The 26869-nt window shown below is 42.5% G+C and overlaps 1 protein-coding gene across 5 annotated transcripts; it reads right to left on the reverse strand.

Annotated features, from left to right (window-relative positions):
* Tfap2b (transcription factor AP-2 beta) lies at positions 1–26769 on the reverse strand. 5 transcript variants are annotated; one of them, XM_026400891.2, is made up of 8 exons: positions 26689–26769; positions 21919–22377; positions 17173–17233; positions 9493–9712; positions 7483–7601; positions 5331–5472; positions 2279–2538; positions 1–23 (listed from the first exon to the last, which is right to left on the reverse strand). In XM_026400891.2, the coding sequence occupies exons 1-8, from the start codon at positions 26767–26769 to the stop codon at positions 1–3; spliced, it is 1365 nt and encodes a 454-aa protein (XP_026256676.1). The 5 variants fall into 5 exon arrangements, with proteins under 5 accessions (XP_026256676.1, XP_026256677.1, XP_026256680.1 ...); XM_026400892.2 differs by lacking the exon at positions 1–23 and adding an exon at positions 21080–21094 and having other exon boundaries at positions 2238–2538; positions 17173–17223; positions 21936–22377; positions 26689–26736; XM_026400895.2 differs by lacking the exons at positions 1–23; positions 26689–26769 and adding exons at positions 21080–21094; positions 23573–23599 and having other exon boundaries at positions 2238–2538; positions 17173–17223; positions 21936–22377.
* Positions 26770–26869: the final 100 nt, after the last annotated feature.

The raw sequence follows: 26869 nt of genomic DNA on the forward strand, positions 1-26869 counted from the left end.
TCACACGCGTGGGGCGCGTTGCCCTGCAAGGAAAGGAGACGATGGTTTTCAGTGTGATTTCTCCCGGCCTTGTGCAATCAGAACACATCTAATGCAAGTGTCCAGGCTCTCAGTCAAAGGCACGGGCTTCTGAACAGGGCAAAGATGAGTGTCTACACTTTCCATATGGTCTTGTTCCCGGCCTTTGTGCTCCTTTCAACTCAGTCTAGGACTGGGCACTGCAGACCCACAGGCCCCAAAAGGAGCAAGGGGTAGGAGCTGGGGTGTGTACCCGTTGCTTGGGCCAGCTCCCTAAATCTCCACCTCACTCTGAACTAAGCTCTCCGCAGGTTTCTAAGATCCCAACCCTTCCCACTGGCCCCAAGGCAGGGTAGAGAGTTGCAAAACTGAAGAGTCCAAGAGATTTGAATGGATCCTATTTGTAAGTCCCTCAGAATAACATCTGGATCTTTATCTTCCAGGGCTGTTGCAAAGGTCCTAACTACTTTGTTTAAACGAGGAGCTTGTACCTTCACTAAATTTAGAGACCTATCTCATCCACTACTATCCCCAGGGGATTTTTCACTGCTTTTAGGAAGATGCAACAATGGATTCCAGATTTTATTTAATGATAATACTAAGATAGAGCTGGAGAAAGGAGCTGGGCTGCTAGAATTGAGAAACATTAAATGCATGAAACTTTATCCACTGGGAATAGTCACAGTGTATCCAGACGGTAAAATTCGAAGCTGAAATACATCTCCTTTCATTCTGCATTATTTTATCATCATATGCCAAAACAAGTGCACGTCTGGGAGGGAAAATGCCTCATTCATAAAGCATCTTGTAAGAAAGCAATTGTTGCAGTAACACGGGAGCTTGTACCACCCTCTTTCTCACCTCTGCGTGCAAAACTATTTCTTTTCCCCACTAAAACAGCAATCACCAAAGAGCCCAGGGAGATCGAATCCATTTTAAGTGAGGTCAATACTGTTAGAATATAAGGTTTTGCAAGAACCCTTACTCTTTTCCCTTAAAATTCGTTTTGCACCCCCCTCCCCGCGCAGGAATTCTAGTGTTGAGGTATGTTAACAAGGAGATTCAAAGCTGCTTCCATCATATTGGCCACTTTCTAAAGTATTCCCTTTGAGCTTCTTTAAAGAAGTGCAGAATTCTGACATACAGGCTTTGATTAAAAAGGGATCGGATTTTTTTTCTCAGTACCTTATAGATTGTGTAGGAAGCCCAAGTCCTCTTTGAAGAAGCTCATAAACCATGCGGGCAAAGCTTTGGAAAACAGAAGAGAATGAAATGGTACATACCCCTCCGAAGGAATTACATACTAATCAAAGTATTCATATTTTTTACTATAGTTCTTAAAATTGGTAGATGACACAAATATTATAACAAATGCAAGATTCTCTGTATGCAGATGCTGGCAAGGCTGGGAACTAGTAACATTTCTGAAAGGAACTGATGATGAGTCTGAATCAACTTTTTGGTCCGGATTTTCCTCAGGCGCGGAAAATCTACTCTGCCGGCCGGTACCAAAAGCTGCAGCCTCCGCCTGCATCTGGGCAGGCTGCCCGCCCCGCCCGCCCATGCCCTCCCTAGTTATGCCAACCGACAGGGAGTTGGGCACCCTTAAGAACGCGGGGTGGGGCTGGGGTATTAAAGGGACTGAAACAACTCAAAAGGGTTAATCACACTCATTTCCATCCCAGAAAATTCCCGTAACTGTGTGAGGAAGGGAGGGCAACGTAGAAAAGGGATCAGGTGAGATGGAGGGCGGGGACTGCAAGTTTCCTTAAAAAAAAAAAATTAAAAATTAAAAAGTTCGTGCGTCTCAGTCAACCAGCTCTCAAAGCTCTGACACCAACGTTTCTCCGATTTTCTTCCAATAAGTTAGCGTTTCTCGTGTTTAGTCTTATGTTTATTTTCCAAAGGGAGGGGGTGTAAAATCATAGTTTTATTATCAGTATTACTAAGCTCGAAAGAACCGAAGTGGAAAATCCGGACGGTTGTCTCCAAGTGTATATCTTGAAATTGACACTGAGAACCGATATTGTTGCTCCGTTGTATGCCTCAGTTTTTTTTTAAGTTATTTAGCTTTCTTTTTTTTTTTAATTTTGATTGTATGTGTATTCTACCTAATATAATTCTTCCAAAGCCAATCCAATATTTTAAAGCTAAAATTAATTTTTTGTTTTCCTTTTGTATTTAAAACATTTTTTCCTTCTTTTTTAATTTTTTTTTTTTCATTTCCTGTGTTTCTCCTCCTTGTCGCCAGTTTTACTACCTGGGCCTTCCCCAGACGTGTGCCTGTTAGTTGTGGTGTTGTTCAAGAACATCTTGTCCATGCCTTTGAGCGCCTCGGTGAGATAGTTCTGAAGGGCCGTGAGCGCCGCGCAAATGGCCGGGGCGCCGAAACCGTGCGTGATGAGGCTGAAGTGCGTGAGGCAGCTCTGGATGCCCGGTTCCAGGATGGGACTGGGCCGGCTGTTCCCTATTGGCGTCCGGTCTTGTGCCAGCAGATCCGTAAATTCTTTACAAAGTTGCCTGCAGAGGGGTAGGGGGAGGAACAGAAAATCACCCTCAGTGTCGTTGTCATTGGCATTAGAAAGGAGACGCTCACACAAGCCCAGAGGCGTCCGGTCACCAAAGAGCGAGGCTAATGTGTGCGATTCCGCTCTGTTTCCTTTCCCAGTGCACTCCCTTGTTGAGCAGCTGGGACTGGAAGGAAAGCGGGGGTGAGGAGGTAATGCACCCCTTCCACCACCAAGCTTTGCCTCCCCCCCCCCACACACACACACACTTTTTCAGTCTTTCTCCACTCCAGGACCGCACAGATTCTGCTGTGGGAAATTCTGTGTGCTTTAGCTTTGGATTTTGAATATTCAATACTTTTGAGCTTTTACCTGGTATTTCTTTTAAGCCATTTTCCCCTCCTCTCTCCTGCCTCTCCAACCTCTTGGTGATCAGGCACAAAAAGCCCTGAAAGATTTAGGCCCCTGGCCACAAGCCTGTCCCTGGCACTGAAGCAGATTGCTAGAGCCTTGCATGGCCCAGGGCAAGAAACTGTTTATTCTAGGAGAGAATGCTGATTTCATTCAAAGCACAAACTTGTTTACCTGCAGTATTTAAGGAGCAGAATATTTTCTTCCCTCTTTTTAAAAATTGTTTGTTCCCTTTTCTTTTCTGCAAGTGTGGGCTACTAAAAATCTCTGTATAACAGGATTGTTGTCAATATAAAAGGATTCACACATAGTTTAAATAAAACCGAAAGGTAGACTAAGACACTAGGGAGAATAGATTTTTATTTGTTGAAGGTTTTTATTTCCTTAAGGCACCTACAATTTTGAGAAGTCTCCTAGTCTTAGAAATCCTGCGTGCCTAACTATAGATTGAGCTTATTTGAGAAATTTTTAATATAAGAGGTGGAAGGGAGGGTATTAGCCCTGAAGTCATATGGCTTGGCTCTGCTGGCAGGCAGAAGCACAGCATCCCACAGGCCACAGCCTTTCACAGATTGCTTGACTTCTCTTGGCAACTTGCCTCCACCCAGCCTATGGGTCTGTGGGGGTCTCAAGAGAAACAAATCTACAGCAAATCTACTCCTAGACCCCCACTGGGATGACCTGAGAGATACACCTGACCTAGACAGTAGGTAAACAGGGCAGGCTATTGGGTTTGAAGGATCCTGAGGTATCATTTTCCCAGAGTGTTGTCACTTTTGCAGGTGACCTCCTATCTCATCCACTGGAAGTAGCTAAAACACTGGTTTTAGGCTGGTGGATAGAGAACACCCTCTGATGCCTCCATGGGAAATGTACCCATAACTCCTTATAACTAGTAAGAAATAGGTAACTCCTCCCTCCTGAGTGGAGCAGTTCTTAAGCCAGAGATTCCTTGGAATCACGTGTGGGGTTCAACTACAGGCTCCTAGTCCCCATCCAGTGATTCCATGCATACATAGCTTGGAAAAGATCCCTAGGCGAGTCCATGATGCCCCAGGTTAAAAAGCACCCTAGGCCTAAGAAAGCCACAAGATTTCAAGAGAGGAAGAGTCACAAACATCCCTTAGGGAAATAGAGTCTTTTGTGGAATCCCATTATCTGACTTGCATATTTTGGTTTGAGTTTTATTTTCCCCTAAAAGTGTCCTTCCTTAAAAAAAAAAAATCAAGAACAACTCCCCCCCCCCAAACACACACACAACCAGACACCAGGCAAGGGGTAGCAGGGCAATCTACTGGCAAATATCTATACATTGTTAGTTGGTACATCAGAGGAAAACCTTATAAAAAGAGGGTGGGTGCCAAGTTTTGATCATTGGGAGAGATGGTTAAAGTCTTTCCTTAAGTTTGTACTCATTACCAAAGTGCCAAAAAGGAAATTCTGTACTGGGAAGAACAAATGCTTAGAGTCAAACATTTTAAATCTTCAAAGCCCCAAACCAGGGTCTGTAAGCAATTAAAGTTCTGGGACATTAATATTTTTTGACCCTGCGGAAAGGGGCAATCAAATTCCAATCACGTCTCAAAAACATCTGGACAAATTTGAGCAAATGATTTTTCAGCCTTCCATATATTTCTTTAAATTACGCTGTCAACGGAACAAACCGCGTCCTCGAGCACTAAATAAATGAGCGCCGCTGTTTAGGCCGCGCCTGCTAGAGAAACGTTCGGGCGGGCACACGCAGCGCCGCCCACTGCAGGCCTGAGCTGGCCATAAAACACCGACAATATGACACCGAAGCCAAAGACAGGAGTAAATCAAATAAATAGAAAACCCACTGTAAAAGTTCAAATGAGCTCTAGACCTAAATTTAGCCAGAGATTTACTATTTTCCCCTCTGGAGTTGTAGTAAATTTTACAAGTCTGGAAGATGACAAACAGCAACGTTGGAAACGTAGTAATTAGAGCTGTGGGTAGAGATGGTTACACGTGGGTGACACATAGACACCCTAAGCAAGCACACATGGCTATACGGGTATGACAGGGAGATAGATGTGAAACCCAGGGAGAAATATGCACCCAGGGATGCAGGGAAGAACTGAAAAAAGACCCAGCTGACAAAGGTCTGCCTGACATCCCCAGGCTTGTAGAAGAGAATTGTTAAAAGCCGGACTTGGATATAAAGAAGAGGATTGAGGAGAGATAGCTCATCAACTCTGTCCACCTGGTGGAGGCTGGGACAGCTTCCTAGCCAGCTACAGCTCACCACAGCCTTCAAGGAGCTCCATTATGGCCCCATAGAGGAAGGTCTGCGCAGCTCCCTACTGCCTCTTCCCAAGCTGGTGGCCCAGCAGGGTAGAAGTCAACGGGATAGAAAGCATTTGGGACACTCACTTGGTGGCCAGCAGCATGTTCTTTCGGGAGTGCAGGTCACTGGGGTCGGTGTGCTGCCGATTCAAATACTCAGAGACAGCTTTAGCAGGAAACTCTGTTTCGCAAATGTACCCAAAATCCCGAGCTAAATGAACAGCTTCTCCTGAAAACATAGTAGCAGAGAATTAGCAGCCAGTTCCTAAACATCTCAAGGGCAGAAGCCACACCCTAGTCAACTGTTAGTATGGCCAGTAGAGGCCAGGTGTTAGGAGCAAAGGCAATCAAGAGACAAGATGCCCAAAGCAAAGAGGATTCTCCAGTTGTAATGAAAGTTGAGAGTACAAACTTTACACTTGGCAATCTTTCCTGCTTTTCCTGAGCCAAATCCTAGGCAGACATTCCCTGAATAGCTATGGGGTCTCCTACTCATTTAGTCTTAAAAGAAAGGTATGTCAATAAATTCAAGAGCCACCTTCCAACTCAATCTATAGACAATTGGTTGAATATACAAGCCAGATTCCCCTCCCCTGCCTTCTTTCTAAAGCATCAGTCACACCTACTTTAAATAAAATTTAAGTTACCACCATCTCCTATAATTGTATTAGGAAAATTCCTTATTAAAAACTAATATGTATAAACAAATCCACGTGTGTAAATATTCGCAAATATTAAAGAATATAGCCTTCAGGTTTCTTGCCTTTAGAGGTTTCCGTCATCATATATTCCAGCTTAAAGACTTTCTATTGCACACGGATGCAAATAGAGAAAACCAGGACATCTAAAGTATTCCAGAGCTTATAAGAAAGTCCCTTTCGAATAAGGCATTATTACCCTTTAAATCATAGCCTTAGGGGTTCAAGCAGGAAAGATCACAAACATGATCCCATAGCTACATTATTTTTAAGGAGCACGACTTACTTTTAATCATCATTATCATAATAACAACAAAGGACTTCAGGCATGGTGCTTACCAGGATTCAAACTGAAAACTGCCAACCAAGTACTGAAATTTCAGTGGGATTTCCAGTTTCCTCCCTTCTTGAAAATCTCTGTCTTGGGCAAAGGGTATTTGACTGTTTTTCAAAATGAAGATAGTGATACTAGCAATTCCCTGAAGGGCAAAATGTGAAACCCCCAGGCTAAGAGTCAACTGCTAATAAGTGTGGCTTGGAATTTGGTGACTACTGCCTCTGGAGGGTTTGTCTGGGCCAAGCTACTTTGCCTTAAAGATGGCAAAGTGCAAGGCCTACAGCCTTGATGACTTTATGGTTGCTGTTTAAATATTCTAAGATTCCCTCCTCCAAAAATCAACTCACTACAGGAGTGTCATAAGATTTTATCAATAAAAAAATGGAGGAAAAAATGACCAAAAAGCTAGATTCTAGAGAAAAGTCTACTTCTTCCTCTGTTAAGATCATCTGGCTATATTTCCTGTTTTCCATCTCATAAATTCAAATGCAGATATTCTTGTTCTAGACTATGTAGATGATCATATACCATAATATCATACCATAAATATCATCCCCAAAGTAAACCTATGAGCAAATTAGAGATGTCTTCTACACTTATGGCTATTTACTTCTCAATTAACAAATCTACATGGAAGATCACGCTGACTCTCCTCTGTGTTTTCTCAATGCCCCTTCCTAATTTTATCTTGGGCATCATTGGCTTTATTAAGCTATCAATATTTCAATAAGTCCCAGGTGGTAAGTAAGAGATGGAGTCTTGGGAGTGACATGAAGTTTCAAATAACCATTAGGGATCATGTATGCAATGTGTTTTCTAGCAGTGACAATACAGAGGTATATCTGGAAAAGAAGAAGGGCTATGGATTGCTGCATTCAGAGTTACTCTTTCAGGAGTTCATACAGAAGGTGTTTCAGACACCAGTGGCAACCAAGGAGATTCCTGTGGTGTCTTGGAGGCTGGATCTGATCACTCTTAAGAGCACAGGGACCTTTATATATATGTCCCTTGGCCTCTCTGCAACTGCTGGTGCCCTCTAAGTAAAAGGACCTTTGAACTTCTCTCAAGCAGCCGCTTGACATCCAACTCATAAGGGCACAACGATCGCAATGATTTCCAGTTAATCATGAAACATGTAAAATGTCAACCTCCAGTCGACAGTTAAGCTCAGTCACTTCTTGAAATGGCCACACATCTTGCTTACCTTCCACCAGGGAGGTGAGTAACGTGACATTTGCTGCTTTGCGCCTGCCCGCGGGTAAATTCAAACCGATTTTTTCTAGCCTTTCTCGCAAAGATCTCCCCCCATTTTTCGATTTGGCTCTGAAATTGCAAGAATTAACATTCTGATTAACCTCAGAGTGTTCCTGAAACAAAGTTTAGACTTAGCAATCTAAAGCCCAGTGGAGCTTGAAGAGGTTTTAACTTGAGGTTAGCACCCACCCCCTTTCTTTTGCTTATTTGCTGATAGTTTGCTGAGGTTTGCTTAATTTCTGCAATACAGAGTATAAAAAAAGACTCATTTTCTCGCTTTTTTTATCTTGTGAGGAAAAAATGATACCAGATGGGAATAATTAAGATGTAGGTTGTGGGTCCAGAGAAGGTAAAAATTGCACATGCGAGTGCACACACATACACACACACACACACAGGTTCATTTATTGTCAAGGAGTCAGTGAGGAGAGCAGTTCAGGAGCAAGAGCAACCTTCCTGAGAAGTGTCAGGTGGTTCAGGAAGGTGAAGGCACAGTGAGCTCTCTAAGGAAGAGTCAAAAGTTTCAGTAAAACAAAGTTGTTTTAGGAGGAAGACTGATGTAAATAATGATGATGATCATTATAACAACAGAAAAAGTAACACTTTTCAGAGTTTGTTGTATGACAAGCACTTTATATTGTCTCTTTGTGCATCTGTTTCATACACACATTTGGGGGTGATGAAAACTTCCCCAGTCTGAAGGTCAAAGGACTCATTTTTGAAAATTGAACCAGAGCAAGAAATAAGAAAGTTCTTGGGTCCCACACTGGCCTTCCTTAATATCTCCCGAGGCTTGTATGTGCTAAAGACTGGGCAAAAATAAAAGAAAAACCCCAGTCACCACGGACTGCCCCTTGATGTACTACTCACACAGTCACTTTACAAAAGAAAGGAACTGTCAACCCCTAAAATGGGCTCACTAGGAAGGTTTTGTCTCATTAAGCAGGCTTGGTGGCCCATGCCTGTAATCCCAGCAACTCAGGAGGCTGAAGCGGGAAAATGGTAAATTAAAGGCCAGTTTCAGCAACTTAGTGAGGCCTTAACAATTTAGCAAGCTCCTGTCTCAATAAATAAATAAAATAAAATAATAAAAAAAAAAGGTGGGGATCTAGCTCAGATAAGCGCCCCTGGGGTCAATTCCCAATACAGCGAAAGTTTTGTGTCTTACAAAGTCACTTTCAAGTGGGTGACAGTGCCAAAGAGTTTAGGCACTAGCAAGGCCTTTAGGGAAGACTTTAAATCTTTAAGCCATCTATCTCTTCTATTTCTACAAGAAGGATTCAGTTTATGGGTTGGAATATTGGGAAGCCCCTAAATGGCGCAAGTTACAGTATGAATACGTCTAAAGTGGTTATTATTGACGGTGGAGTTATTAAAGTAAGGAGTCAAGAATCTCAAAGAGTTTTTTTTTTTTTTTCAATCTGCGGAGCACAATGCATTAGTGGGCTGTGAAACGAAACGTAGCTGGTAGCTAACTGTATTTTACAACAAAACAGAAATATCAAGAGTATAGGGAAAGTATGAAGAGAGTTTCTTTATGAAACTTCCGTTTTACATCAGTGTGTTTGTGTAGGTTGAGTGTGAGAGTGTGTGTGTGGCGGTGTCATTCTCCTAATAGAGAGCACTCTGGAGGTCCTAGCGGCTCGGACAGGAGGGGGCGGAGCCAGGCTCCAGCAGGGAAAGTGGAAGGTTCCCTGGGCGGAAAAATCGGCGGGAGAGCGACGCTGCGCGTGCGCGGTGCGCCCCGAAGGTGGGGGCAGCGTGGTGGGGAGGGCGGCGGCGTCAATGCGCGCAACTAGGAGCACGTGGCGGCCAGAGCTCTCCGCACGCTCCACGCAGGGACTACACTCCGATCGCCCAGTTGCTAGGCAACCGCGTTGGCCTGCCCCGCGGTTTCACAGGAGCCTTCTCTCCCACACCCCAATAGACACTGGTATTTTTTTTTTTTTTTTTTTTTTACCTTCTGAGGACGCCGCCCAGGAGAGATGCATTGAGGCATTCAGGGGGGGAGAGCCGCCTCTGAACTTCTCCCACAGTTACTTTGTACTTTGAAGTTGAACTGAGGAGAGACAAGCGACCCGGGACAGAGCAAAACACCTCGCCGGTGTTGACAGACATGCCTCCCAAGAAGCCATCTTTATTCATCATTAGAGAAGTCACAGATTTGGGAGGAACCGGAACTAGAAAGAAAGAAAAAAAAAAATGCCATAAAGGTGACCGGGTTTCAATCCTGGTGACCGGTTGATAGAATGTGTCATTGCATGAGAACACATTGCATAAGAACACAGGTGAAACTCTGGGGGAGGAAATGTTTGTTCCAGTGGGGCTGCGGTGCATTCAGTGTGCTAGGAACAAACAGAAAAGCCTTCTCTCCTTGTAAACTTACCCCCAAGTGTGTAGACACCTGACTCGCTTACTATAGCCCCGCTTACCACGTGTATCAGGGAAAATACTCAACTCAGTGCTTGGATCTGGTGTGAAACGAAGCAAAACCTATTCTGTCCAGTGCTAGTGGTGTGACTGTGGACACCTCACTAAACTTCTCTGTTTCCTCATCTGTCACCTGAGAATAATAACGCCTAATTCATTTGGCGCTAAAGCTGAAGATATTATGGCAATTCAATGATATAAAATGGTAATACAAATGGTCTTTATGGAAACTCCTTCCTCCTCTCTTATAGGTCCCAAATCAATGGTCATAACCAAGTAGAATCAGGAGAATGGATCTGTCAGATGCTATCCCCAAGAAAAGACAGGCAATTCCACTGAGCTGAGAAGTTAGGCCCCAAAGAGCTGCTCATCTCAAAAGTGGGCCCCATTCTTTCCTATATAATAACAGCCACAGATTCATTTAGAAATGAACCCAAATGCTCATCTCCAGTGAAAGCAATTCCAAAGTGACATGAATTTTGTTTACAAATTAAAGCACTGGCTGGTGATTGTTTGAGGCACTTATGATTTACAACAGGTGCCCTGATCAATCAACCAATCACTGTAATTCATATGAGCAGCGGTCTTGCCTTGCCCCAGTTGTTTCATTTCGGCAAGTAATTGATAACAAACCGCACTCAAGGTATGTTTTATGCAGAAGTTAATAAGAGCTGACAGCTGGTTGCCACTGCTACGCTGGTGCATTCAGCCTCTCCAGCCTGTATTTCTGTTTAATTGTGTTTCATTGTCATCTGCACGTCAGGAAGAGGCTGAGCTCAGTGGGATTAGAAAGTGGGGAATGAGAAGCAGTGAATAGCCAACCTCCCAGTTGCCTGAAAGTCTTGCCCTTTGGACTTCTACACTACTCCAGCCCATTTTCTTTCAGGAACCCCAGGAGCCACTGGGCAAGGGTTTTCTGATCTGCCCTACACCTTAGCTTCTTCCATTGGGATGTGAAGCCCCAGTGGAAGATATAATACAAATCTGCATAATATTTTTGGTTCACTAGTTTAGGGAAGGTATTGAAACATGCATCTAGTATGGAAAAAAAAAGTTGTTTCCACTCTACCTTTTTGATAAAGCTCACCCTGTAACACTGACAGGGTAAAAATATACATTTTTTATACCAGCTACAGTCTAGAACTCCATATATCAAACAAAATGTATAACTTCCCTTGTATGAAATACACTAATGAAGACAGTGTTTTTGTAACAGTGTATTCTTTCTACCACAGATTCCACTATTCAGACTTTCATGATTGTTTAGAGACTCCTAGAAATAGGCAGGTCCCATTTCTGTTATATACTATGAATTGCATTTGGCCTTTTACAAATACCTTGTGGAAAAGAGTTTTCCTATGGTGGGTAGATGAAAGCTCTGAATTGCTACTTCTTGGCAGACATATAAGATCTCTTGGCCTGTCCACAGTGCCCAAAACCTTGTTCCAGATGGATGAATGATGTTAGGTACCAGGGTGCATCTTCTGCCCTGTCACGGAGTAGTGGAAACACTACAAAGGGGACTTTCTTCTTTGTGATTTCCCATATGTTCTCATTAGTGAATCTGCTTCTTGGTTGAGAGTGAAGCAACAAAAAGTCAAAGTGTATTTATCAGATTTGAATAAAATCTGAAATTAAAGTCGTTTAACATAGATGGATGTTTGAGCTGGAAACACCCTGCCATTAATTCTTCTACACAATATCCACATCTGTTTTAATCTTATTTTTCATAGCATTGATGATTCCTATATTTTGGATTCATATTTAAAGGTACTAGAAAAAATTGCAATTATGGGAATTAACATAAGTTATAGCTGGAAAAAATTGACCCCCCAATATATATGATTCTTTGTAGTTTTAACATGATGAGAACTTTAAAAATAAATTTTATAAAAAGCTCACCTTTGATATTCAGCAATATTTTCATCCCTAAATATTACTTAGGATATTTTAACAACAAAGAAATCTCCACTAAACTGAAAACACGCAGTGCAATTCCTGCTTCTGCATTGGATAACCAAATATCTCCTGAACACTGGAACTGTACCTACTTCTTGAAGCCCCAGATGACAGATTTCTTGAAAAACCAAGACTTTAGAGACACTTTATAACCTGCCCTCTAATTTCACTATTGTTAATTGCCTGACTAACCTGACAAGACCAGTTTCCTTTGGGGAATGTATATTACTCCCTCCCTTGGGCTATACCTCTCTGCATATATATTATCAGGTAAATACCCCTAATCCAGCCAGTTTCTATCACCATATGCAGTCTTAGAGGAGCTTCTCCCTGCCCCCCTCCACACAAATTAAAATGTGAGCAAATGTGATTAGATTATATTTCCATTTTCTGATTTAAGTTTACAAATTATATTCCTACACTCTACTCTGTATCCTCAGGTTCTAAACCTCTCTCCTATCCTGGCATACTATTGCTCCTCTGGGCTAGATTCTATACATTCCTTGTCACAATTTTCATCTATGTCCATAGTTCCACAATTTTCTACTTTCTTCTCCACTCTCACACCTGTGTACCTCAGCTGATTAACCCAGTATTTTATTATTTTTGCTCTTTTTCTTCTGCTTTTCTCCAGCTTATCAATAAACCCAGAGAGCAACAGGGCCCGGTTGATTTGTTAGTAATTATGAGCACACTGTTCCTGCTCACAGAACCTAGTGATGACTGAGATAGGTTTAAAGCGACAGCAGGAAATGGTAAGGAAATGGAGCATAGCAAAACTCAGCATGAAGCTTTAGGTTCTTTACATGTTTACAATTTTCTGTGCATACATTAAAAGTAGGGTTTTTCCCTCTTCAGTTCTCAGTTGGATGGCAAGGCCAACTTCTGGATTTTACACACACAAAAGTCATTCCCCTCCTTCTTCCTCTGCATTATGCTGGGAAGAAGAAAAAAATAAGGTTAAAAACAGCTCAGTGCTTCCTTAGAGTGACTACAAAGTTTTAAGATAGAGGAAAGTAAAATGATTATAGAGGAAATATTCTTCATTAGTGGACTATACAGAGCTAAAGTGTCAATGGGTTAGCTCTTAATCTCAAGTTTTTAAACAAGTATGAAATTATAGCTTTGAGAACTTTGTTTCTCAAGATCCACTGGTGGGAAGAAGAGAAGAAATTAACCTATTTTACAGATTGAAGGGTTGATTTGCTTTGAAAAGGGCTCTGACTTAGGTATGTAAACTACCTTGGAAAGCAACCAAGAGGCTTAGCATTGGTTTATCATGGCCCCTAAAAGTGAAATAATTACTTCATGCCAGCAGAGAATCCTTTCTTCACATTTACATCACTACCCATCACCTGAGCACTAAATTTTACTCCACATGTATAGCACTTGTATAAATGTGAGCACTGAAATCATGGAAAGAAAAAGAAAAGAAAGAATTCTCCTGCCAAAAAAGCTGTAATATAAAAACCTACAAACATCCAGTGCTGGCAAGATTTTGGGACAGAATCTATGAAGCTGAAAACTGAGTTGGGTCTCTTCACTTACTTGATGTGTAGAACCTTTAGACAGTAATTTTTCTTCTTTCTGTCTCTGTATTTGTGGGGTTTCCACACTTGGAGGAGAGCACAAGAGTGTCTTACCTTTTCAGTTTTGAAATTCTAGGAACTCTGTTCCTCCATGGGCGACTGAAATGTATCTCAGGGTCTCTGTTTGATACATAGCTATTATAGGGATCCAAAGTCAGCCCCGGAAATGCAAACCTCTTTATTTGAGGGAAAATTCAAATCTTTAAGGGACTCTGACAGACTTTTGTGATTTTTACCTTCTAGGCAAGAAGGAATAATCTCTAAAAACTCCATTGGAATTCAGATTTGGCAGTTTCTCTTGTCCCTCCTCCCTAAGAAAATCCACACGAATCAAAGTGTTTATGTGGGGAAGGGGCCAGAACTAACGGGGAAAAATAGGATAGAATGGAGGTTGAACTGAAACTAACCAAACAGGATATCCCTAAGACCAATAAAAATGCCCCACAGTCACAGCATTTGAACCTTGGACTCCAGCCACACTAGCCTTTCCAAGAAATCTCCAGCATATTTTCTGCTGTCTAAGGTGTCAAAAAATCTGTTTCTCTACCAAAACTTTTTCTTAAAATGTAAGTAAGTCTTTTTTAGTTAAGTTATATTATGGTGGCAATGATCATTTATATTAGCTGGGTACCCCACCCATTCCTAATCTTAATGGAACTGAGAGTTAAGAATGATTTTTTAATGTCTCGTTGGATTTTTAGACTGTTAATGTAGCGAATCCTTCTCATTATTACTTTATTGATTGCTCATTGACCAGCCCCCTTCAAATCGTATTAACCACCCTCTGCCGGTTTAGATTAGGAGAGTTTAAAAAGCACCTTTCATTACTCCCCCCCCCCCCACTCCTGCCATGGAGTTGAGACTAGGCAGCTTAATGGGAGCTCTAATGGGGCAGCTAAGAGGAGAGGGGCCACGGTCCCTGCCGATTGCATTAATAGCTCAAAGGGGGCCAATACAGAAAATTAGCCGTAAACGAGCTCTGGAGATCTTCAAATGAAAGAGCCATTTATCACGCTGGCTACCTTCACTCCACTCGTTTGCTCTCTCTACTGGGAACAACTCATTTCCTCTTAACTAAATTACTTCAGAAATGTCAGCTAAGCCCAGATAGCAAACATAACAAGAGAGGGAGCCTATAATCTACGGGGTGATATCAACACAGGTTTAAAAAAAAAAAAAAAAGACTGCTTAAATTTTAGTAGGTGCTTTGCCATAATTGGAATGAGAGAGAGAGAGACATAAAAATAGAGAAATACATCCTTTATGCCCAAGTCTTATGGCTTCATAAACAGGCAGAAACACTCAAACCCAGACCAGTTGCTGCCCTTTTATTAATGAGGTAGATTTTTTTTAAATCTAAAAGCCCATTAGAAAATAAATTAAGCAACTAAGTCCCCTGCCAGTTGTTGAAATTTAGAATATTCGGTTCAGAAAACTTCCTCACCTTTTTTTTATACAATTAATCTTATAGAGACATCCCTTACTCAGGTGGGTATGAGGAGGAGGGTAGGCAATATTAGAAGACCAGAGGGCAGGGAAGGGGCTAATGAATCCACAAGTTTATTTTAAGTGGCTCGTGGTGAGTTAGAAAAATAAACAAACCACTTATTCCTATTTTGCCTATGGCTCTTCAAAGATAAAAAGTTATTAGGATATTTTCTTCAAGTAATAAAGCAAATATCTCAAATATCAAATAATGGAATTGACCTAACATTCACATTCATAACATTCCCCCTGAATCAATTAAAATAACTGGGTGCTACTTCAATGTTTTAAGTTGTACCTTTTTTAAATCTTTTGGGGGATATAAAAAGTACTCCAGTGTTTCCAAAAACATAACCAGCAACTTTTGTCAATATTTTCTTTTCTTATTCTTATGTAGATAATCTTCTACATAAATATTCACATTTCCCTAAAAAACATATACAAGTATGCAACCAAAGCATCATACATTTTAGAATATTTTCAGCTTCATTTTGTTAGACAAGCTATGTTTCAAATATTTTTATTGGCCTGATTATTAATAACATTTCTGATTGGTCATATGCTGGGCATGTCCCACTGCCAGCCAAATGATGTTGCTAGGATACAGAACCCTGAGCTCAGTGGTTCTAACTTTCCATGAAAAGGGAGGGGGAAATAAAAGAAAACAAAATGGAAATTTAAAAAAAAAAAAGGCAATGAAGAAACTCCTCCTTTAACCCACCCCAATCAACCAGCAATTAACCAAAAGAGAGGACCCAAGAGGAAATGGTGAAAGTGAGCTGTCAGCACAGTTGCAAGTCTAAGCACCAATGCTGAATACCTTAGTGAACCCAAAAGCTGGCATTAAAAACTGAAATGATATTATCTAAACAACAAAAAAAGAGATGCTTGGAGCAACTCTGAAATAGCCACCACTACCCCCCCCCCAAAACACACACACACACACACACACACACACACACACACACACACATTACAATTCTTCAGGATATCCATTCCCAAGCCAAATGGCATCATATCAAATATTGCTTCCTTTGCCTACCTCTCAGAGCTATATAGTTATTACCTTTGTAAAAGAAAACAGAATACCTCCCCTTTATCCTGCAATCCTTCTATTTTCCCAATTTGACTAGATGGATTGATTACTTTCTAGAGCATCTCTCCTTTTAACTATTTTTGTGAATGTCAGATGACTCCAAGTAAATCATAAATGACTTGAAACTGGGGATGTTAACATGAAACATAAGGCAGGCTTTCTGGAGCATCCATAAGAAAGGGTTACAGTAGTTAAAACTGTTTCCAAATACCAGTTCCTGTGATAATTAAAGATTGCACTGTTTACACATTCAAACTCCTAAATTTGTGGCATGTGAGTGACATTCAGGCCTTTCGGCAGCCACACTAATCGCCAAGCATTCTCTCAGTGACTGTCAGAGAAGAGGGGAAAAAATTAAGCAGCTGCAATACGCCTGAAATGAGTTATTGTAATTACATTTAATTAGTTTAATTAGTTAATTATTTTGCTTACAGCTGTACAAGAGACTGCAAACATTTGTTAATATCACATGCCCTTTAACAGTATGGGGTGATTCCACAGTCACACTAAATCATGAGTGCATATGTAGGAAGATTTAGATACGTGCATAGGCTGTCTCAGCTTTTCAGGATGCGCACATTTAGCAACACATTTGGCACAATTAAGAATAATAATAAGAAACAACTAATAAAATACAGAGAACTGGGAACAAAATTACCACAAAAAAAAATCAAAACAAAAACAAGGAAAAAAGAAGCTGCCTCAATGATGCAGAGTTAAGCTCAGCAAACTCCAGTTATCGATGAAACAATTATAGTATATTCTTGAAACCAGTGTTTCCTAGCCAATTCCACAAACTATGATAGTTCAATTATTTAAGATAAATCTAGAAAGGCTACTGTATGTATTATGAGAAAAATAGCAATTGTATGTCCCTCTGTTTCTCTCATTGGGGTTTGTGTCTGTGGTTTTCACTCCTCCTGGCCACATTTCAAGGAAGAAGACTCCCTGAAATTGTACTATAATTCTGAACAAACATTTGTATTTTATAAAATATTGAGTTTCTCCAAAGTGAAAGCTCATCATAAAGACATTAAAGCACAGGAAAACTTTGCTTACTTTTGGGAGGAATATTCCATACCTTTTTTAATGACAGACTGGTCCAATAGATTCATGCCGCTGTTATTGGCATCTTCAACTGACTGTGAATATAAAAACATCACTATTCAAATTGACTGGATATTAAAGAATTGCACACATAAATCATGTCACTCTAAACTGGAATTTTTATATTTCCATTTATATTAATACACAAAGGGAGGTTTTATTATTATCATTATTACCTCCAAATCGACATAGAAATGAAATTCACCAAATTATAAATTCTTCCAATGGAAGAAAAGGAAAAAGGAGACTATGAGAGACATCTGGGATGCAACATTGGTTATTATATAAAACATAGATATTACATAGACATGTAAACCTTTATATTATTTGCTCTTATGAAGTGTGAAAATTTGGCAACAGCTGAAAGATTTTCACCAATATTAGTTAAAAGCAATTTCTGTTTTCCATTCTATCCCAGTGCATCTTAACCCCGAGGTATTTTACAAATACATAATAGTTTACATTATGGGATTTTAATTAAAGTCTGAGCAATTTGAAATGGAATGCAAACAGTAACACATAAGAACATGTTTGGAAGCCTCCAGGACCGCACACCCAAGGCAGTCTATACATGTTCCTGTGAGCTGTAAGATTCTTGCTGCACAATGACAATCCCTGAAGGAGCCTGCACCATGTACTCCCCCCTCCCAACTCTGCTGATGCTGCTTCCCAGCATGTAGCACACCTGGTAGGAAGACAGTAACTACAGACACACATAAAGTGCAGGATCCTCCCAGTCAGCACCTAGGTAATCACAAGGAGCATTCATCTTCTGTGCCACAGTATTATCCCAGAAAAGGAAAGTTCCAACTCTGAGGATTGGCAGCACTTCTGAGGAAAAATAGTTGTTGGAGCAAGTTTCTTACTGTCAGGATGTACAGCAACTGAGTCTGGCTGTACATCCCAGTGTCCCAAAGTAGGTTTCCTCCCAAACTGCATACCAGTGAAAATAAATGCTTGATCGTTTTGAAATGTTCAACTAAGTTTGGACCAATTTGTCACCCACTCATAGAGAAGTATAAAGAAAAGGGCTTGGGAGTGAGGTATTTTTTGTTTTTGTTTTTGTTTTTGTTTTTCACAGCACCTCCCACCCACCTGCATCTCCAGACAGGGTGTGTATTCACCATAAGAAAGACTGTCTACCCCCAATAAGCAACACTTGGGAAATGGGATGATTTCATCATCGGGGGTCATTTGTTTCTTTTCATTTTTAATGGTCACCTTTCTGCTTTTAGAAAGGTGAGGAAAATTGTTATTTTTCTGTAAGAACTGTTTTCCGTGTTGCAACATGCCATGTGCAACTTAAGAAATAGTATGCTGTTAAAAAAAAATCGCATAACTTGTTCATAGCTCTTCAGGCGACCTGGCCACTCTGACTCGCATCCATACCCGTTTCCCCGTTTACTATGTGCACAGTGTCTACACTATCGATGGGTTCACACATGACAGAGACGCTCTCCTGTTCTGTGTGTGAGCAGACCCTCGCTTTCACGGGCCTGGACCTGTGAGCCCCACACCTCACCCTCACGTTAGTACGTAAATATGTATATATGCCTCATCAGCGACGTGGGGTAGTTGTGGTAGTTAATGAGAAGGCTCTTGTCTGATTTTCTATCTAATTACGGCCGCCTGCTGGGTTTTTGTACAGGATATTCACGCAGCATGCTGGCGCTTAATCGTCACAGGGAGGATCGTAAAGATTTAATTAGGACTGCATGCGGAAGCGCAGAAAAACAACTCAGACTCGTAATTACTAGACTTCTTTAGTTAAAAGTGATACCAGGGGTTGCTTTAAGACACAAGGGTGTGTGTGTGTGTGTGTGTGTGTGTGTGTGTGTGTGTGTGTGTGTGTGTTGGGGGGTTGACGTAACATCTTTTTATGTTTATGTTCATGGGTGGTAGAGGTGATTGAAGGGTAGAGAGCAAAGAAGTGAAGATGAAGGAGCGTACATGGCAACTGAACAAATCCAAAACTAAGTGTCATCTTGCTCCTTTTCTGTCTTTCTGTAGCCATTTTTCTTGAGTTTTTTTTTTTTTTAACACTACCCTCCCCACACACAATGGGTGAAATGTAGCATACCCAGAACCCAAACAGCGATTTGCTAGTTTAATAGCCCCAGTGAGTAAATTGAAATAGAAATTGACAGGGTTTTATAGTTTCATTTAAAAAAATATTAGAAGCATTTGGTTAATTAGCTCTCCTTCTCTTCTCTCACAGGGCGGTGGCCCTGCGTGTGTGCCTTTGGGTCACACAACATCCCCCAACCCTCGACCCACAGGCCTGGGCAATACCCTCCAGGTCTGTCTGGTCTTTGGCTGGAAGTATCCATAAACCGCCCCCCCCACACACACACACAGAGGCATGCACACACATAAACATCAGGCTTTTGAGACAGAACAAGTGACTCTGAGGTACAGGCCAAGGAATTCTCTTGTCCCTTTTAAGTACTAGAGGAATACAGACCAGACTGGTGCAGTCAACCCATTCTGAAGGTAGCTTCAAGGAATATTGAAATCCAGATAGGCCTGTGGAACTTAAGCTCCCAAACTCCAGATCCCTAACTTGGAAGTGGAGCAGACAAATTGCAGTCTCGATTTGGGTGTCTGATCCTATGTACCCAGCCTCTTCTGTCTTTTTCACCTTCCCTGTGTTGTGCCAATCTCAGACAGGAGGTCTGTCATGGAGAATGAGATAGGGACCATCCCTGCACAGATTGTTTATTTTCCTTAGGACAAGCACTGGGTGTATTCCCTGCAATTTCTCTGTACTGAGAGCTGTCCTGAGAAGGTCTTGCAGGACACCTTGCAGGCCATGGACTGGGATGAAGCTGGAGAAGGAACAGGTAGGGAATCAGGTGGAGCAGAGAGCATAAGAGGACTCTTTTCTAAGCTTTCTCCACCTCTGCAGTCTCCATTCTAGACAGCAACAATGATCTGTTCACCCAAACACTCTAAATCCTTTCCCATGCTTTGATAAGGATATTTTCTGAAATGCTCATGTATCTGACTCTGTTTTGCACTCACTCTTTATATTCTGAAAAATACTCAAAACACCTCCCAATTCTGGCCCTAAAAAAGTAACTCCAAAGAAATCTGCTCCCTCTTTAGAGGAAAAAAATTCAATTGCCTGAGCCCAATCCCCTTGGCCAGCAGGGTGGAAGTAACATGGCTGGTGTTAGCACCACCAAGAGTAATGGTGATGAGTTGATCCACTTTCATTATTCAGCACTTTGAACCATACTCAGAAAGGTTAATTTAAAAACTTTTCCCCCTGAGACACACGTTACCCCAATGCATTAAAAAAAAAAAAACTATGATATATTTCCTTTCTCGTGTGATATTCCAAAATGAGCAATATCTCCAAACAGGGATAGACAAGCTTGGTTAAATTAACAAACTATCACTCTTATTACAGTGGGTAAATCCAGCCATAAATCAGGTAATTTTTTTCTTAAATAATAAATAACCGAGTTTCTTTTAAAACAATAAGCCATCATAGACCATACAGAGACAGCATTTGTTGCTGTCACATTTTGTATTGTTTTCAATGAGGCAAAGAACTATTGGCATACCCTATTCTTTTTCCCTTTTCATTTTGGTCTACTTCAGATGTAAGTATAAAATGATGTATAATATATACAACTATGCCAATGAGATCCAAGTGTCAATTAAATACCCTTCAGCTATATTTATCTTTTCTGTAGATTATTTAAATGGGGGAGGGGAACCTTCTCAGAATCACCCAGTTTTTAGGAATCATTTCTTTGATGTTTCTTTGTTTAGTTTAACAAGTATTTGCAAATCAGTTTCCATTGTGTAGGTTGCATATGGAATGGTGGGTGGGGGAGTGTTTTGAGTCTTTTGTTTTAAGAAATAAACACGTGATACCCTTTCAACTGGGATATTGGCATTCGGGAGAGAAGAGTATTAATGGGGAACGGGACCCAAGAGGAAGGTGGATTATATTGTGTCACAGTCATTTAATGGACCAAGAAGTGAAAAGAATCTCCAAAATGGTATCTGTCCTCATAGACTCCCAAACCAATTTGTGGCTTTCTGTGTCTGTCCCCTACAAATATTCAATCCTTGGATAAGGACTCTGAAATCTTATCTTGGGAAAGGACTCTGCACTTTGTGGGAAATTCAAAGCAAGACCTGGCTTAACCAAACAGCTCCTGACTTTCTTCCAATGTGAATTGTCATGCTGAGTTAAATCTTTGCAAATCCAGCAGGAACTTCTGGACCCTACAGAGAAGGAGTCCTTGCACTTTCATGCTAGGCAGCCAGGTCTTCACCTGCTAAGTCAGTGGACAGGCCCACTATGGGGTGTGCATAGTGGTGTGATAGTGGGGGTGGGGTAAGTAGTGTGCCAAGCTTGCTCACACAAAGCAAGAAGAGAATTTGCAGGAGTTGGGCAGCTGAGGCAAGAGAAGAACATTAGTTTTGATTTTAATGATCCTAAACTATAAAAACTCATATATTTTGTCTCTTTCCTGATTTAAGTTCCAAGTGATTCTGGCTTTCACAAACAGACCTCCAGAAACTGCTGCTGTCTGTGTATATACATATACACGTGCATGGTTATATATGTCCTGTCCAGCTTGTCCTGTTCTAAAGATGAAAACAACTTCCTTCAAAGGAGACAAAGCTGCCCCTCCCCTGCTCTTACCCCGTCCCGAGGCATTCGTTATTTATTATTGTCTTGTTTGTTTGTAATTACCTGGACGTCTTCCATACCGGGATGGCCGAGGCCGTGCAAGGAGAGGCTGTCACCCATGCCCGCATCCAGGCCGTGGTGAGCCGAATGAAGCAGCACGTCCGGCCGGCGGACCGAGTGGTAGTCCCTCCGAGGATCAAGGCCCGAGAGTTGGGGCAAGGCGGCCCGAGGCTGAGGCAGGAGAGAGCCGGCTTCCGAACCCACTTCTTGCCGCTGCCGTTGCCCCCAGGGGTGCTGCTGGGGTTGATGCAGTGGGTTCAGGGAGTAGGGGTCGTTGACGTGGGAGTAAGGATCCTGGCTCTGGTGGTAGGGGAGCGGCTGGTAGGGAGGCGGGAAGTAGGGCGGCTGGAAGTCCGATGACGGGGTGTGGGACAGCGGCGGGGCGCTTGAGTAAGGTCCTTGGGACACCGAGCCCAGCTGAGAGAGCCTCGAGCTGTGGCTCGGGACGCCATCGTGCCGGTCCTGGGAGCGAAGAGAGGAAGAGAGAGAGAAAGAGAAAGAAAGGAAAAAAAAATACAAGGGACAAATGGAGAAGCCTGGCTACTCCTGTAAGCCTTCCAGGGACAGGGGAAGCAGGAGTCTGAAACTTGGACCCTAAGTTGACTCTGGGCCACATGATTTCAGCAATTCCAAATGGGAGGCTTTGGGGAGGAAAGAAAAGGAGGATCACCCACTAACCAACATTTGAGCCTTCTTTTGGGAGTGCAAAGCAGGCAGAGGGGTGAGAGTAAAGGAACTGTGTGAACATTAGTTAAATGTCTTAATTTTAAAAGTAGGAGACTTACATATATAGTGTTTGCTCTTCTGCATGTTTTAAGCTATTTTTTTCCTAACTCTCCCAGAGATCCAAACATAACAAAATAGAAATTCAAATGTCTGTGCTGCTCCCCTGTTTAAAAACCAACTTCTGCCATCACTGGCAATGCAGCTGGCTGATCAGGAATCCCTTTCCCAACCTGGTGATTCCAAGACCTCTGAAGAATCTGCCTGATCTGAGTTCTCAATCACCCCTCCCTCCCCAGGAGGAATTAAATAACTTAAATACTGTTTGATTGAAACGGATCTCATTTGAAATCATATCCTAAGCCCATGTTAAATTAAGTTGAGTTGTGGTTTGCAGGAGTTATTTCTTAGCTTGCTTTTCTATATTGAATATTATTATACTTCAGGGTGTTAAAATGAAGAACCTGAAGTTGGGAGGGGGGAAAAACCCAGACAACTTATTCTTGGTTCTTTTTTGGAGTGTAAACCAAGTGAAAGAGAAGGGGGAGGCGTATTGGGGTCACTTTAAGATTCTCCCTCTTCTTTGTGTTAATACCATGGTAAAGTCCCCATGATTCTTTTTGCAGAAAGGGCCACCTAAATTTCCAAACTGCAATGGCAAATAAAAAGTTTTTGGTTCAGCCTCCCCCCCTCCCAGCTGACTCATGGAGCTCAGACGGAGAACACACAATGCAGAGAGAAGCAGCTGCAGCCTCGTCCAATTATGGTGCTAAATTACCAAGCCAAAGGCGCTCAAAGGAAGACAGAGGGATAGAAAGTGAGATACACACACACACACACACACACACACACACACACACACATACAGAGATGCAGAGACAGACAGTGAGAGGAAAGAGCATGCAATTCTGGTACAACGTGAATCCAAACTCACCATGGATGAATAGGTGTGGACTAACATCTGGAAAAAAAAGCCTGGTTACTGCTCAAAATCAAACAATGATTTTTTTTTTTTTTAAATCAAGGAGTCCGGTAGAGAAGTAAACTGGACACAAGAGCCGAGCTTGAGGTGTTTCCAGGACAAGCCATCAAAAAAAAAAAAAAAAAAATACCCCCCTCCAACAAGATTCGCGATGCCTGTCACACACAGATAGAATCGTTCATCTGTGTCTTGCTGTGTTTTTGGCCTCTTTTCTTCTGCGGTTCTTCGGGGCTTGGGATGCAGTCCTCTTCCACCCGAAGCTGGGCTCAGACTGCTCCGGCGCCCCTTCCTCCCTCCGCTTGCCTACACCGCCTCATAATAATTGATATTCATGACTATTAATATTACACGAGTACTTTAAAGGGAGAATGGAGGACAAATGGAGCGTGAAGCAGCAGCGAGCGCAGAGCTCCCCTACTATTGTAAATGACGTTCATTCAGTGGAGAATTACTAGATGTAATCAGACGAGGGGGCTGGCAAAGGCAGACTGGGGAAAAAGTTTAGCAGGAAAGAGGCAGAACTTCAATTAACTGAGCCGGGACACGCGCAAGGCAGCCTCTGCTCCTTTGGACAAGCCAGTGAGAGAAAGCAGCACTGAGGGCTTGTTCAGAATGTAGGTATCCTTGTATAAGCAGAGAGACTTTCCTAATGGGAAGAAGTGATCGCCCTGGATGCTTTGTGTGAAGCAGATTAAAAACCAAAATAAAAAGGCATCGACTCCTCATTTGGAGGGAAGTAAATTGGTGGGCACAGTTATTTACGGTGACATTTGCAGACTTTCACTGAATGTGAAAGATTATGCTGAGTTTTTTTTTTTTTTTTTAAACAGAGGTAAGGATGGGGGCTTTTAATCCTTGGGCAGACTTTTCCTCTTTAGTGTTCAGATAGCCTGCAATTTTTACCTCCATTTAAAATATACACGATCAATCTTCAAGTATACTAAACTTATCCTTTCAAGGCAAAGCCAGGGGCAACAGAAAACCTTTTTGGATGTTTCAAGAACCCGTTCAACTGGCCAGACTGCCATTTCTGTTAAAGTTCAACCCTAGTCCAGACTTAAATAGGCTCCTTCCAACAAACGGAGGGTTCTCCTGGTTTTTGAGTATAAAATTTAGGCACCCAGGAACACCCTCGATATTCTTTCTCTCCTCCTCTCTTTTCTCCCTCCCCCTTTCTCTCCTCTTTCCCCCCTTCATGTCACCCCTCCCTCTTCCTCTCTCCCTCCCTTTTTTCTTCTCTCCCTCCCTCCTTTCCCATTTAGCCTTTTATTTTTCATAATCAAAGAACGAGTGTTACTCTGATTACTTTAATCCCTCTGCCTATACCCAGAGCTATTTACACGGTGGCCCCAGCCCTGCCAATATCACGTCTACTTTGGGTGTTCATGGTTCTAATGCCCTGGACTTTACTATTATCCCGCCTGTTAAGGAAAGAAAAGGAGGCAGAACCGAAACAAACCCCACCAGGCGCAGAGGCGCGTCTCTTTGCTACAGTCAATACACAATCATAACGAGGAAAGGGAAAACCCAATCATCATTCAACAGAAAGAAGAATCTCTTTCTTCCTCTCTCTTCTCCCTCGCTCTGTCTCTCACAACACAACCCAAATTAGGATTTAGGGATGGCAGGAACTGAGGGACACTGGGCGCGGGCGCTGGGCGCTGCTCGCGGGACTCTCGTCGGAGCCCCAGTCTGTCTTGTTAGCCCTGGGCAAGCGGCTTCGGAAAGAAGCCGGCCGGCGGCTTGGACGAGTCGCCCACTTTTAACATCCGCAAGGCGATTCCCGGCCGGTCTTTCAAGAGTCATCCTGGAGCTGCAGGTTTCTTGCCCGGCCCTTTAGGAGCCTCTGCGTCCCGACACAAACGCTTGGTCCAACCGGGCTTTGCCCAGTTCCTGTTGCCTGGGAATGTGCTTCTCTTCTGCCTTCTTCTCTCCAACTTTTTCCTCTTTAAAATCTCCACTGCCTCGCTCGTCCGCTTCGACCTCCCCCACCCTTCCCTAACTCCGGTTGGCCGTTCCCTAAAAGCCCTTTTGGAGGCTTTACTGCCTTGCTTCTTCCCTCATTCGACGTCTCCTCCGAGCTTTCGCTTCGGCCTTTTCCCTCGCTCCCAACTGGAGGTCTCCCAAGCTATTCCTCCCCCGAACAAGGTTCCGCGGGCCCGGCCTGCCGTCCCTCCCCGTCCCGCCTCGCGCCCTGCGTCCCGCCCGGACGCCCGCCTCTCCCGTTAGCCGTGGAGCTTCGCTGTCGCCGCGTCAACCCTAGCCCGAGATGGAAAAGGGCATGGGTGAGCGCGGTCGGGCCCCGCGGAGGCGTCAGGCTCCGGCTCTGCGGCGCGCAACTTCTCCAGCCCGAGAGGCGTTGCGCTAGCCTCGCAGGAGAATCGAGTGCACAGAACCTGGCCAGAAGATTTCGTTAAAAGTGCCCAAACATAGTGAATCTGCAATCTCTTTTTGGATCCACTGACCAGCAAATAAGCAAAACACAAGAAAACAAAACAATAATAATAATAATAATAATAATAAAAAATTGTCGGCTACGGCTCCTTATACTGTGATCTATCCATCCATGTATCCGTCTGTTTTATCTCTCCCCCTCTAATTTTCAGTCCTGCACTTGGATTTGCTTGTTACAATTTCAGAAATTTTATTGAAAATAAAACTTAAAAGCCTGAGTCTGTTATGAAAGAGGCTTGAAAACCCAATTCTCTCCCATACTCAAAACGAGAAGAGCGCCTGCCTTCAACTGAATCTGTTTTTCTCTGACAGTTTACCCACATCAAGTAGCACCACATTCCCCATCATAACCTAGGGGGAGGAGGAGAAGAGAGAAAAAGAAAAGAAAAAAAAAAAAGTTCCTAAATTAAAGTTGCCAGACTTCAAACTTAAAAGTTCTTTTTCAGAATAGCGAAGTCTCCCAGAGTCAGTCTTTCTAAAAGTTAAAGAACGCTGAGAAAAGCAACCGGAAATCTACGACTAAATCGCTTAAAAATATATATCAGTTGGGGTGTCAAGAAGCTCAAATTCTCTGTCTGCAAAGCTCTAAAATGCATCTGGGGGTGTCGGCTCACCTCATAGATATCCTCGTACTTGACATTCTCCACGAGCTTCCAGAGCATGATGGCAGCCTGGTCTCTAGGAGGTGAGTGCATTCATGTGAGGAGCAGATGTCTGGCTTCTCAGGACTCCGCTGTCTGTAATGATCCATCTATAATTGGAAATGGGGGATACACACCAAATCCGACGCTCCTC

Source organism: Urocitellus parryii, chromosome 8, assembly GCF_045843805.1.
Source record: "Urocitellus parryii isolate mUroPar1 chromosome 8, mUroPar1.hap1, whole genome shotgun sequence".
Lineage (NCBI taxonomy): Eukaryota > Metazoa > Chordata > Mammalia > Rodentia > Sciuridae > Urocitellus > Urocitellus parryii.

Excerpts from the sequence above, each read along its gene's own strand:
- Tfap2b (XM_026400890.2), bottom strand. The coding sequence starts at position 26,769 with ATGCACTCACCTCCTAGAGACCAGGCTGCCATCATGCTCTGGAAGCTC. Across the intron at positions 17,234-21,918 it reads CCGGTATGGAAGACGTCCAG|TCAGTTGAAGATGCCAATAA; the intron begins GTAATTACAAAC and ends TTATATTCACAG. Across the intron at positions 7,602-9,492 it reads CTGGGCGGCGTCCTCAGAAG|AGCCAAATCGAAAAATGGGG; the intron begins GTAAAAAAAAAA and ends TTGCAATTTCAG.